Source organism: Symphalangus syndactylus, chromosome 8 (genome assembly GCF_028878055.3).
Source record: "Symphalangus syndactylus isolate Jambi chromosome 8, NHGRI_mSymSyn1-v2.1_pri, whole genome shotgun sequence".
NCBI classification, from domain to species: Eukaryota; Metazoa; Chordata; class Mammalia; order Primates; family Hylobatidae; genus Symphalangus; species Symphalangus syndactylus.
In genome coordinates, this window is record NC_072430.2 from 136007216 (window position 1) to 136020314 (window position 13099).

The following is a 13099-nucleotide window of genomic DNA, read 5'->3' on the forward strand; positions in this document are numbered from 1 at the left end:
TAGTTTCTAATTTCTAGTAAAGTTTGTCTTTTTTGTTTCTTCTACTTACTAGTAATACTTTCTATTTTGTGACATGGTGGTTTGAATTCTTTGCCCAATTATCAATTTAGTGTTTTACTTACTGATTTGTAGGAGCTCCTTAGCTATGAAAATGTTAACCTTTAATCTGTTAAATTTGCTTCAAATACTTCTTCCAAGTTTGTTGTTTGCCTGTTGATTTGGTTTATTTTTAACATACTGCAAAAGTGGAAATGTTCGTATTTTTATGAAATCAAATGTCCATCTTTTTTTCCCTTCTCATTTTTACAAACCCAGTCCTTTTCAGAGATGTGATGAGTTACAGTAGGTCAACCACTTTCTTCCTTTTCCTAGGGTTTGACTTTGTTTTAATTTATACTGCTAAATGGTATGATATGCAAACCCGTTAGCAAAAAAAGGGGTTTTCCCCGCAATTTCTGTTTACCTGAATAATTTGTGACATGATCCTTCCTCATTTATTTGCAAAGCTTCTTATCATTATAGAGCAGTTTATTCAGAGTATTCTGCTTGACTTCTAGGTCAGCTCACTAGCAGGTATTTCTCTAGCCCTTTTTTCTCTTTCCTTCCACCAGATCATGACCAACACCGGGAAGACAAGGCGGAAGGGGCTGGCTAATGTGCAGTGGAGCGGGGATGAGCCCCTGCAAAGGCCCGTCACCCCCAGCGGCCACAGAAACGGGTACCCAGTGTAAGTCAGGGCTAAAGGAAGCGGGAATTGACTTTCTTAAGCTTTGTTTTGATTAACTACAGTGTAAGATGTATGTATTTTTAAAATTCAAAATAAAGCATTCATTTTGAAAAGCATTTATCTCTTTATTTTTGGGGGATTTTTGGAGGGAAAGAGGTTGAGTCCTTCTCCCTTCCCCCAGGATTTTTTTGTTCCAGAAAGAGAAGTGGTTGGATTACAGGATCTCTAGGACCACTTCAGAAGACAAATGTTGGCCAGAGTAATTTCAAAAGAAGGGACCTGAAAGGAACCGGGCTCTCTCCAGGACTCCTGTCATGCCTTTTCTGTGGCCTCTGGTCGTAGCACCAAGCCCTTTGTTGGGATTGGAATGTTACAGTTTAAGACTCGAAATCAGTTTATTTTAGATGACTTTTTGGAACAACTGGATGCTGTTTTAGCTGCCGAGCCTTATTCATTTTCCATAGCCTTGCTCGTACCCCATTTATATAAATAAAATTTTAGTCTCGTTACATAGAGCCTCTGGTCTCCCTGGGGGCCTAGACCCCTCGTGGGCTAAGGAGCCCCAGATCAGACAGTCCAGTGGGCAGTAGAGAAGCCACTTCTGTGGTCTGGGTGGCCTCTCTTTTCCTGTCTAGAGAGAATATTACAGCAAAATACTACAGACAGCAGGCTAAAAACCTCAATATATTCATTCAACAAATAATGGCCATGTAATATTTAAAAGAATATACCGTGTTTTACTTAGTTATCCCCTGAAACTGGGCACTTTATTTTTTCCAGTCTCACTCTATTGCAATTTTGTAATGAACAACCAGGCAACAGAACTGAGCAACAAAACTCAGAAATGCCTGCCCTCATGGAGCTCTGTGCTGCCACGGATACCGGGGACACCAGGCAAGACAGACTCAGCTCCTTGATGAGTTCCATCTGGGATTTGTCCTATAAATATTTCAGGGCCTGTGCCATAGATGAGTGCTCTGAGATCTGTTTGGTTTGATTTCATAATTAGGTATGATATGCTTATATTTCTAGGTGTTTATTTTTAGTTACTGATATATAAGCTAGTACATGCCCTTTTCTCTCTTAAACTTACAATCAGTGTTTTTAACCTACAGAAAAGTTGAAAGAATATTACACTGCAGATGGCCGGGCGCGGTGGCTCACGCCTGGAATCCCAGCAGTTTGGGAGGCTGAGGCGGGCGAATCACGAAGTCAGGAGATCAAGACCATCCTGGCTAACACGGTGAAACCCCGTCTCTACTAAAAATACAAAAAATTAGCCGGGTGTGGTGGTGGGCGCCTGTAGTCCCAGCTACTGGGGAGGCTGAGGCAGGAGAATGCGTGAACCCAGGAGGCGGAGCTTGCAGTGAGCTGAGATCACGCCACCGCACTCAGCCTGGGTGGTAGAGCGACACTCCGTCTCAAAAAATAAAAAAAAAGAATATTACACTGAAGAGCTTTCAGTTAACATTTATGTGCCCTATCTCTCTCTCGTGCTCTCCTTCTATGTGTATAATACATAATTTACATGCGTATACTTTTTTTGCTGAACTATCTGAGAGAAGATTGAAGACTTTTGTGATAACCCCATTATCACAGCTAAGAAATTTAACAGTAATAATATGGATATAGTATTAGAGTATTCCTTAATTGTCCCCTAAAGGTTCTATATATCTGAGCGGTTTTGGGTCATTTGGTTTTCATCCAGAATACAGCCAGTTATCAATTACTAGTAAATCTAGTTGATAAATATAATACCTTTTTAAATGGAAGTAGTAACAGGAACTAATAAAATTCCTCTTGCTTGACATGGGAAAGAGGACACTGAATCATTGTCTTTAAAGTATTTTTCAATTATTTTTTAAAATAATTAAAACCCTGCTTTCATGAGAGGCAACAAATGACATAAGGCTATTTTAATCAGAGATAAGGATAGGGAATCTAATGAATGTGGGGCTAACCAGTGGGCACAGTTAATTCTTGGGTCAGGTGTTCTTCTTTGTAGAGAAATTTGAGGACGTTTTCCATGCCTGGGAGCACATCTGTCTCTCCCCTGATATGTAGGGGTGGTCCCATCAAGATCTTTGGCTGTGGCACGCTGCCAGGTAATGAGGGCAGCTCATTTTCCTGAAACCACGGACCTTCCCACTATAATGATGCAGTCGCCACGTCACCAGCTTCCCTTATCAGGTCTCAACAAACATTTTTATCACTTCTCTGCCATATGGTGTTCTCATTGCTGGGGTTGCAGAAATCAGTAAGATGTGACTCCCTGCCCTCAGAAGCACACAGACCAAGCTGTGTGGTAGGGAAAGAGGTGGTCAGTGGAACGCAGTGGGCACTGTCCCCAGCACATGGGTACTCCAGATGGGCTACACGATGCTGATGTGCAAGATTTGTAGTTCTGCCTTTCCATCTCGAGCTCACCTCTAAAAAGTTTGAATGCTGGGGATCTTGGACATCAACCGCTACAGACAAGAGACTACTGTATGTGATGTAAGATAGGCATCCTGGCTTATTTTTCTCCATGTAGAGAGCTACTCTTCTCTACATCACCTATAAACAGCTCACTATTTCTCCACTGATTCAAGGTACCACTTTAATTCTATATCCCCTCCAGTCACCCTGGCTCTCTATTTTGACACATTGTCCGGTTGCCTGTTGCCACACCAAGTGTTTATTGCAAAAGTTCTTAGCATATCTAAATATTGCATAGAAAAATCCTCTCTCCCCACCTGCCTTTGGCTTTCTCTTTCAGAGTTGATTTAACTATGTAAAGACCTTTATTTTTCCATAAGCATTTAAAAATAAGTCTGGCAACTTCCTTAAAAAATCCTTTTAGGATTTTGATTAGTATCACATTAAATTTATGTAATGTTTTGGAGATAATTGAAATCTTTGCAATGTTAAGTCACTGTGCAGCATTACATCATATTAATTTTATATGTTAAGACAGAATAATGGTCCCTCAAAGATGTCCACATCCCAATCCCCACAACCTGTGACTAAATGACATTACATGGCAAAAAAGACTTTGCTGATATGATTAAGTTAAGGATCTAGAGATAGATGATTCTGGATAATCTGGGTGGGCCCAATGTAATCACAAGGGGCCTTACTGAAGGGAAGCAGGAGTGTCAGAAACAAAAGGACATGTGACAACTGTGTCAGAAGTCTGAGTGATGCAAGGCCATGAGCCGAGGAATGCAGACACCCTCTAGAAACTGGAAAAGGCAAGGAAATAAATTCTCCCCTAGAGCCTCCAGAAAGAATGCACCCCTGTTGACCCATTGTAAACTCTTGACCTCCATAATTGTGAGACAAGTTTGTGTTGTTTTCAGTCACTAAGATTGTGGTAAGACTGCAAATTATGAAACAACTACAGGAAAACATTGGGGAATGTCTGCAGGACATTGTTCTGGGCAAACATTTCTTGAGTAATACCTGACAAGCACAGGCAACCAAAGCAAAAATGAACAAATGGGATCACATCAAGTTAAAAAGCTTCTATAGCAAAGGAAACAATCAACAAAGTGAAGAGACAGCCCACAGAATGGGAGAAAATATTTGCAAACTACCCATCTGACAAAGGATTAATAATCAGAATTAAAAAGAAGCTCAAACAACTCTATAGGAAAAAGTCTAATAGTTGGATTAAAAAAATGGGCAAAAGATTTGAATAGACATTTCTCAAAAGAAGACACACAGATGACAAACAGGCTTATAAAAGGGTGCTCGGCATCATTGATCATCAGAGATGCAAATCAACACTGCACTGAGATACCCTCTCACCCCAGTTAAAACGGCTTATCTCCAAAAGTCAGGCAATAACAAATGCTGGCAAGGATGTGGAGAAAAGGGAACCCTCATACACTGTTGGTGAGAATGTAAATTAGTACACCCACTATGGAGAACAGTTTGGAGATTCCTCAAAGAACTGAAAATAGAGCTACCACATGATCCAGCAGTCCCACTGCTGGGTATATACCCAACAGAAAGGAAGTCCAAGTATCAAAGATAGCTCTGCACCCCATGCTTGCCGCAGCACCGTTCACAGGAGCCAAGATTTGGAAGTAGCCTCAGTGTCCATCAGCAGATGAATGGACAAAGAAAATGTGGTACATATACACAATGGAGTACTATTCAGTGCAAAAGAATGAGATCCAGTCATTTGCAAAACATGGATGGAACTGGAGATCTTATGCTACATGAAATAAGCCAGGCACAGAAAGTCAAACATGACACGTTCCCACTTACTTAAACAATCTAAACAATTGAGCTCATGGAGATAGAGAGTAGAAGGATGGTTACTAGAGACCGGGAAGGGTAGTTTGTTGGGGGTGGTGGCTGGGGGAGATGGAGAAGGTTAATAGTTACCAAAAAAACACATACATAATGGGCCAGGTGTGGTGGCTCACGCCTGTAATCTAAACACTTTGGGAGGCTGAGGCGGGTACATCACTTGAGGTCAGGAGTTCGAGACCAACCTGGCCAACATGGTAAAACCCTGTCTCTACTAAAAATACAAATATCAACCAGGTGTGGTAGCAAGTGCTTGTAATCCAGCTACTCAGGAGGCTGAGGCAGGAGAATCGCTTGCACCTGGGAGGCGGAGGCTGCAGTGAGCCGAGATCACACCACTGCACTCCAGCCTAGGTAACAGAGACCCCCAACTTAAAAAAAAAAAATGAGTAAGACCTAGTATTTGATAGCACAACAGAGTGACTATAGTCAATAATAATTTAATTGTACATTTTAAAATAAAGAGTATGATTGGAATATTTTTTTACACACAGGATGAATACTTGAGGGTATTCATCAATGGATTATGAATGGAGAGGGTACTCCATTCTCCATGACGTGATTCTTACACATTGCATGCCTGTATCAAAACAATTCATGTATACTATACATATATACACCTACTGTACCCACAAACATCTAAAAAAAAAAAAAAATTGAGAGGAAGCCTTGCTCTGTTGCCCAGGCTGGAGTGCAGTGGCACAGTCTTGGCAACTGCAACCTCCGCCTCCCAGATGCAAGTGATTCTGCTGCCTCAGCCTCCCAAGTAGCTGGGATTACAGGCACCCGCCACCACACCTGGCTAATTTTTAAATTTTTTGTAGAGAAGGGATTTCACCATGTTGGCCAGGCTGGTCTTGAACTCCTCACCTCAGGCGATCCGCCTGCCTCAGCCTCCCAAAATGCTGGGATTACAGGTGTGAGCCACTGTGCCCGGCCTTAAAAATTAAAAATTAAAACAAAAAAATTATGGTACTTTGTTAGAACAACAGTAAAAATGAATACAGCCATCCTGTGTGCAAGTACAGCATGACTCTCCAGTTCTTTAGGTCTTGTTTGATACATTTCCTTGCTAGGAGAAACCTGAGGCCCGTGGTGGCTCACACCTGCAATCCCAGCACTTTGGGAGGTTGAGGCAGGAGCATTGCTTCAGTCCCAGAAGTCGTGGCTGCAGTGAGCTGTGATTGTGCCACTGCTCTCCAGCCTGGACAACAAAGTGAGACCCTCGTCTCAAAAAAAAAAAAAAAAAAAACTTCGTATGTTCAAGGCAATGGGTGGGCATGTTCTTCAGGGAAGGTTAGGACCCTTCTCAGCCCTGGAGGTTGGATTTGATTAATTTAGCTCAGTTTTTTAAATTTAACTACCCTTGTCAATGATGATTTCAATGGGCATGCAATCCAGTCCAGCCATGGGATCTAAGATTTTCCAACTTTTATGAAGGGCTTGAGAAACTCTGTACTTTCTTTTCTTCTTTTAGTCTTTGACTGTTGCTTGAGATGCTATGCTTGGAGGTCCTGCAGCCATCTTATTTGCACGAAGTGACAATTTTTTTTTTTTTTTTTTTTTTTTTTTGAGACGGAGCCTCACTCTTTCGCCAGGCTGGAGTGCAGTGGCGCGATCTCTGCTCACTGCAAGCTCCGTCTCCCAGTTCACACCATTCTCCTGCCTCAGCCTCCCGAGTAATTGGGACTACAGGCGCCCGCCACCACGCCCGGCTATTTTTAGTAGAGACAGGGTTTCACTGTGTTAGCCAGGATGGTCTTGATCTCCTGACCTCGTGATCCGCCCGTCTTGGCCTCCCAAAGTGCTGGGATTACAGGTATGAGCCACCACACCCAGCCACAAAATGACAATTCTAAGAACAAAAGCAAAACCACACTAGGAAGGCCAGGGAAACCCAGCAGAGAGAACCTGGATCTGCAGCAAAGTCACTCAGCTTCGCATTCCCCACCCTGTACTCGCTACCTCTGGAATTCTGTTTATGTTGAATATTACATTTCCCTTACCGTTTAAACCAGTGGTGTTGAACTTTTGTTACTTGTAGTCCAAAACATGTATGGAACAAGTAAATATAAAGAAAATAAAAATTATTCCAGCAGCCAGAGAGAATTATGATCATCATTTTAGGGTATTACATTTAGTGTAGTTTTTTCCTACATATATTTTTAGCAAACGAGAAACCTTTTAGTGTTTGTGTATGTGTCTACATGTATACATGGTTTGTTTGCAGTTTGATTTTTGTTTGTTTTCTTTTGCATTGTTGAACATCCTGTAAAAGATGATTTAATGATTTATATTATATTTACATACTATAATTTATTTAGCCATGCTGCCATTTCTGACATTCGTTTGTACTGATTTGGAGTTATTATATGCTTGGTGAACCACTAAGTACCTAAATATTCCTAACTAAAACAAAAAAAAATTATGACCCTCCCTTCACCACCAGCACCCTCTGGTATCCCGTTGCCAGGAGAGTGAATAAATCTAGAATCTTAGTCCTCTTGAGGACACTACGACAGTATGTATTGCACATATTCAGAATACCAGGACTTTTTTGGTTTTGTTTTGTTTTAAGACAGCATCTCGCACTGTCACCCCGGCTGGAGTATAGCGGCACAATCACAGCTCACTGCAGCCTTGACCTCCTGGGCTCAAACCATCCTCCCACCTCAGCCTCCCAAGTAGCTGGGACCACAGGCATGCGCCACCACATCTGGCTGAATTTTTAAGTTTTTGTAGAGACAGGGTCTCACTATGTTGCCTAGTCTTGAACTCCTGAGTTCAAGCAATCCTCCTACCTCAACCTTCCAAAGTGCTGGGATTACAGGTGTGAGCCACTATGCCTAGCCCAGCCACTAGTACTTTTGGAGCCAGTAATTCCACTGCTAGGATTTTTTTTTTTTTTAACAGAGTGTTGCTCTGTCACCCAGGCTGGAGTGCAATGGCACGATCTCAGCTCACTGCAACCTGGGTCTCCTGGGTTCAAGCCATTCTCCTTTCTCCTGTCTCAGCCTCCCAAGTAGCTGGGATTACAGGCACCTGCCACCACGTCCAGGTAATTTTTTTTTTTTTTTTTAGTAGAGATGGGTTTTCACCATGTTGGCCAGGCTGATCTGGAACTCCTGACCTCAAGTGGTCCACCCACCTCGGCTTCCCAAAGTGCTGGGATTACAGGCGTGAGCCGCCACACCCACTGCTAGGATTTTATACTGAGAAATAATCAGATGTTCACAGGATAGGTAGATAGATAGATAGATGACAGGTAGGTAGATAGATGATAGGTAGGTAGGTAGGTAGACAGATAGATAGATATAGATACATAGATATCCATATATACACACACACAAGGTTATTTGTTGCAATATTATTCATAAAATTAGAAATTACATTCCCAGGCCAGGTGCAGTGGCTCACACCTGTAATCCCAGCAGTTTGGGAGGCCAAGGCGGGTGGATCACAAGGTCAGGAGTTCCAGACCTGCCTGGCCAAGATGGTGAAATCCCCATCTCTACTAAAAATACAAAAATTTGGCCGGGCGCCGGTGCTGACGCCTGTAATCCCAGCACTTTGGGAGGCTGAGATGGGCAGATCACGAGGTCAGGAGAACGAGCCATCCTGGCTAACATGATGAAACCCGGTCTCTACTAAAAATACAAAACAAATTAGCCGGGTGTAGTGGCGGGTAGTCCCAGCTGAGGCAGGAGAATGGCGTGAACCCAGGAGGCGGAGCTTGCAGTGAGCCGAGATCACGCCACTGCACCCCAGCCTGGGCGACAGAGCGAGACTCGGTCTCAAAAATAAATAAATAAATAAATAAATAAATAAATAATAAATAAATAAATAAATAAATAAAATACAAAAATTAGCCAGGCACGGTGGTAGGCACCTGTAGTCCCAGCTATTTGGGAGTCTGAGGCAGGAGAATCGCTTGAACCCAGGAGGCGGAGGTTGCAGTGAGCCGAGATCATGCCACTGCACTCTAGCCTAGGCAACAGAGTGAGACTTCATCTCAAAAAAAAAAAAAAGAAAGAAATTACATTCCCAAAATAGGAGGCTGGTTATATAAATTATGATATATTCACACAAAAGAGTACTAAAGATGATATTTTAGAAAAATATGGACTGACATGGGAAGAGCCTCACAATATATTGCTAAGTGAGAAAGCAAATTATAGAACGGTGTGAATATAGCATGTGAGCCATTCAGAGTGCACCCAAGCTAGTATTTTTAAGCGTATATTTGCATATTTTTTAAAGATTTTTTTAAAAATCAAATGTTAAGTGGTTGTGCTTAGATATTGGGAGGGCAGGTCATTTATATATTCTATATATTTACCTAATTTTTCATGAAAAACACTTAGTGGTTTTATAATCAAGGAAAAAAAAGGTTGCAGATAAACACATTTGCCATGTGCAATGGGGCTCTCCCACCCCACCTCAGCCTAGCATCAGCTGCACCTCCCTGGCCATTTTCTTCCCACCTAACTCTGCCCCCTTCGTTGGTTCCAGATCCTTCTGTCTCCCCGATCTCTGTGCAATCCCTGGACACATCCTTTGCTCTGTCTTCATCCTCCCCTCCCACTGCCTTCCTCGGGCCTCTTGACAGGCTCTGGGGCTCTGCCTCCCTCCCTCTCAGGCCCTGTCTGGCTGTGTCCCTGCCCCATCTTCCTCTCCATTCAGCGATGGCCAGGCGATGACTTCCAGAGGGTATTTCTGCCAAGATCACAGGTGACCTTCCAGTTTCCAACCCCGGAGGACACTCAGGGCACATTGTTCCCACTCTCAGTTGCCAGCTGCTGACCCCTCCTGGGAATCATTCCACCCCAGTCCCCATGTGCTGGCCTCGGCCTCTCACCCCCTTCCTCCCCGGAGGCCCCAGCGAAGGCCCTCACTCCATCCTGCCTGTTCCCTAGTTTCCACTACTCACTGATGATACCCACACTCAGCCCAGATACCCAGATATGTCCCTACAGCACCCCAATTCAGCGTTTCCTAGAACGACACAGCTGCCATCTGAGTCCCCTGCTTCCGGGCATGGCATGAGTGTCCACAAACAGCCAAGCCAGAGTCCAGCAGGTTTGCACGCTCCTCCCACCCCGTCCTGCCCTCCACCGGCCTTCACGGCTCAGGGAGGTCCTCCTAACGGTGTTCCCTGCCACCGTCCACCTTCCATGACCATGGATGGAATGATCTTTCTAGCAGGAAATGTCATTCCTTTGGTTCTTCATTACTTAGGGATCAAGTTTAAATCCCGGCCTTACAGAGTGCTTCTCAATTGACACCCCTGCATCAAGCATCAGAGCCCCCCAGGACACCCTGCCCACTCCACGCTACTGTCGCACAGGTCTTTTCAGGAGAGGGAGGTAGGGGGCATCCATATTTTGTGATGTTTTAAATCTTTCTGTAAAAATGCAGCATATATATATATATATACACACACACATATATATATACACACACATATATATATATACATACACACACACACACACACACCGTATGTAGATATATAGATTTTTTTCCCCTCTTCACCTTGCTCATGATGTTACTTCTGCTGGAAGACCTTCCCTCTTCTGGCACCTGGCAGACCCCAACTCAAGAGTTCAAAACTGAGTTGGCTAGGAGTGTGGTGGCTCACGCCTATAATCCTAGGACTTTGGGAGGCCAAGGTGGTAGGATCACGAGCTCAGTTCAAAACCAGCCAAGTCAACACAGACCTCATCTCTATTAAAAAAAAAAGACTGATTGCCCACCTTAGGAAGACTTTCCTGCCCCCCTCAGGGTGGTTACATGTCTCCTTATCTTTGGCGTTGGGTTGAGCCATGTGAATTTCTTTTTTTTTTTTTTTTTTTTGAGACAGAGTCTCACTCTGTTGCCCAGGCTGGAGTGCAATGGCGCAATCTTGGCCCACTGCAACCTCCACCTCCCTGGCTCAAGCGATTCTCCTGCCTCAGCCTCTTGAGTAGCTGGGACTACAGGCATATATCACCACGTCCCGCTAATTTTTATATTTTTAGTAGAGACGGGGTTTCACCATGTTGGCCAAGCTGGTCTCAAACTCCTGACCTCAAGTGATCTGCCTGCCTTGGCCTCCCAAAGTGCTGGGATTACAGGCATGAGTCACCACGCCTGGCCAGACATAATGAAATTGACATTCAAGAACAGCCATTTGCAGGGTCCAGCCCTAGGCAGGCACGAGCTTGTCGTGTGTCCCTCACTGAGCTCTTGTTGGAGTAGGTGGCCCATATCTCCTTGTTGAAGGGGGGGCAAGTGCTTCGTTGCCTTACAGATAACTGGAGGCCTTCCTCGGGGATCTGTGGTCAACGTTGACCCGATGAGGCTGTCCCAGCCAGCTGGCCCTCGCACCTGGCTGGATCTGGTGCAATGATGCTCTCAGCGCTTGTCTGCTGGGCGAGGGTGTCTCCCCCAGCTTGGGTGCCGACATTAGGCACTGCAAAGGAGCTGTTCTGCACACATCCTTTAGGTAGTGTTATAAGAAAGTAAGTTCTAGGCCAGTCACAGTGGCTCACGCCTGTAATCCCAGCACTTTGGGAGGCCAAGGTGAGAGGATTGCTTGAGCCCAGGAGTTCGAGACCAGTCCTGGCAACATAGAGAGACCTTGTCTCTACAAAAAATTTAAAAATCAGTTGAGTGTGGAGGTGCCCATCTGTAGTCCCAGCTACTCCAGAGGCTGAGATGGGAGGATCACTTGAGCCTGGGAGGTCAAAGCTGCAGTGAGCTGTGGTTGCACCCTGGCACTCCAGCCTGGGCGACAGAGTGAGACCCTGTCTCTAAGAAAAAAAGAAAAAGAAAGTTCTGCCGTCTTGTTCTTGGCCAACACTTGCCACAGCTGACATGACATGTTATCTCTTCTCTGGTTGGATTCATCCCTTCGTTCATCTGCATCATCCTTGGAGAAACCAACAGATCCGTGCCTTACGTTGTTTGCTTGAAATGTCATGGTCCCATGTCACCCAGGGTCGTAAGACGTAATTGTGTGTTAGGAATACACCACGCCATGTATCACTGTGAATACAGAAGGGGGCTAACAGGAGCAAGGGGAGGCTACTGCCTCACAGGGTCAGCCTCCTGGCTCCTGCCAAGACCCTTTAAAAGGTCTGATATGCTAATGATGGTCTAACAGGACTTTGAGGCACCGCCCCCTTCTGTATTTGTGATGCTGCACGGCAGTCGGCAGTCCGAATCTCCTGGCTGGCTGTACTTACTGCCGTTTTTCATGTTTTTCTCCAGGCTGGAAGACCATCACACACCTCCCCAGACAGCCCAGCACGCCAGAAACGGCCACCCGCAGGCCCTGCCAAACGCTCACGAGGCTGTCTACAGGGAGGGCAAGCCCAGCACCCCGGAGTCCCGCGTCTCCTCTTCATGTAAGAACATGGGCAGCACGCTGGGTCATTTCTAGGATTGTGATGTCTAGAACCTACGCAAAACAGCAGCAGGAGTGGCAGACGCACGCCTGCTCCTGGGAAGCCCTCTGGTCTCAGCCACAGCCCTGTGTCACAGAGGCTCATGGGATTCCCAGCCCACAGCCAGACCCACACTGGGCTGGTCCTCTGCGTCCCCTTCTCGGAGCACTGCCTGTTGTCCCGTCTGGGAGCTCCTGGGGCAAGATTTCTGACTGGTGAAAGCCGGCTTTAATGTGAAACTTCGGAGGAGGAATCCCGGGCTGATGTAGATCTGTGACTCTGATTCTGATAGCTCAGATTCTGGTGCAGAGGAGGCCAGCCGCCTGCTGGAAGGCTGGACGGAGGCAGAAATGTGCAACTAAGAGCACAAACAACTCTGGGATCCAAACGCCTTTGAAACTTCCAGCTGAGTTAACCAGAGGCTGATGGGAGATAAAAGTATTTTTTAGATGCCAGAAAAAATATATATACTTTGAATCAGAAATGTACAAAGTATTTTTTTGATTTTTGAAAGGAAATTAAAAGGATTATGAGTAGTTCAGATAAGACTCTAATTTCCATTTGAGTAGGAAAAACAACAGAGGAACGGTTGGATTCCTGTCTGAGAAACATCTGAGAACTTGCATCTGCTCACAATTGG

General features: G+C 44.8%; 1 protein-coding gene across 14 annotated transcripts in view; it reads left to right on the forward strand.

Moving 5' to 3' along the window:
• ARMC9 (armadillo repeat containing 9) overlaps window positions 1-13099 on the forward strand; it is a 203459-nt gene that overhangs the window by 150241 nt on the left and 40119 nt on the right. For 8 of the 14 annotated variants that reach the window (XM_063645291.1, XM_063645290.1, XM_055290954.1 and 5 more), the window contains 2 exons: window positions 612-727; window positions 12284-12420. In XM_063645291.1, the coding sequence (XP_063501361.1) occupies window positions 612-727; window positions 12284-12420 (253 nt within the window). Of the gene's footprint in view, window positions 1-611; window positions 728-1842; window positions 1971-12283; window positions 12421-13099 lie in introns of those variants that run through there. The other 6 variants (XR_010122244.1, XR_010122243.1, XM_063645293.1 and 3 more) reach the window with 2 other exon arrangements.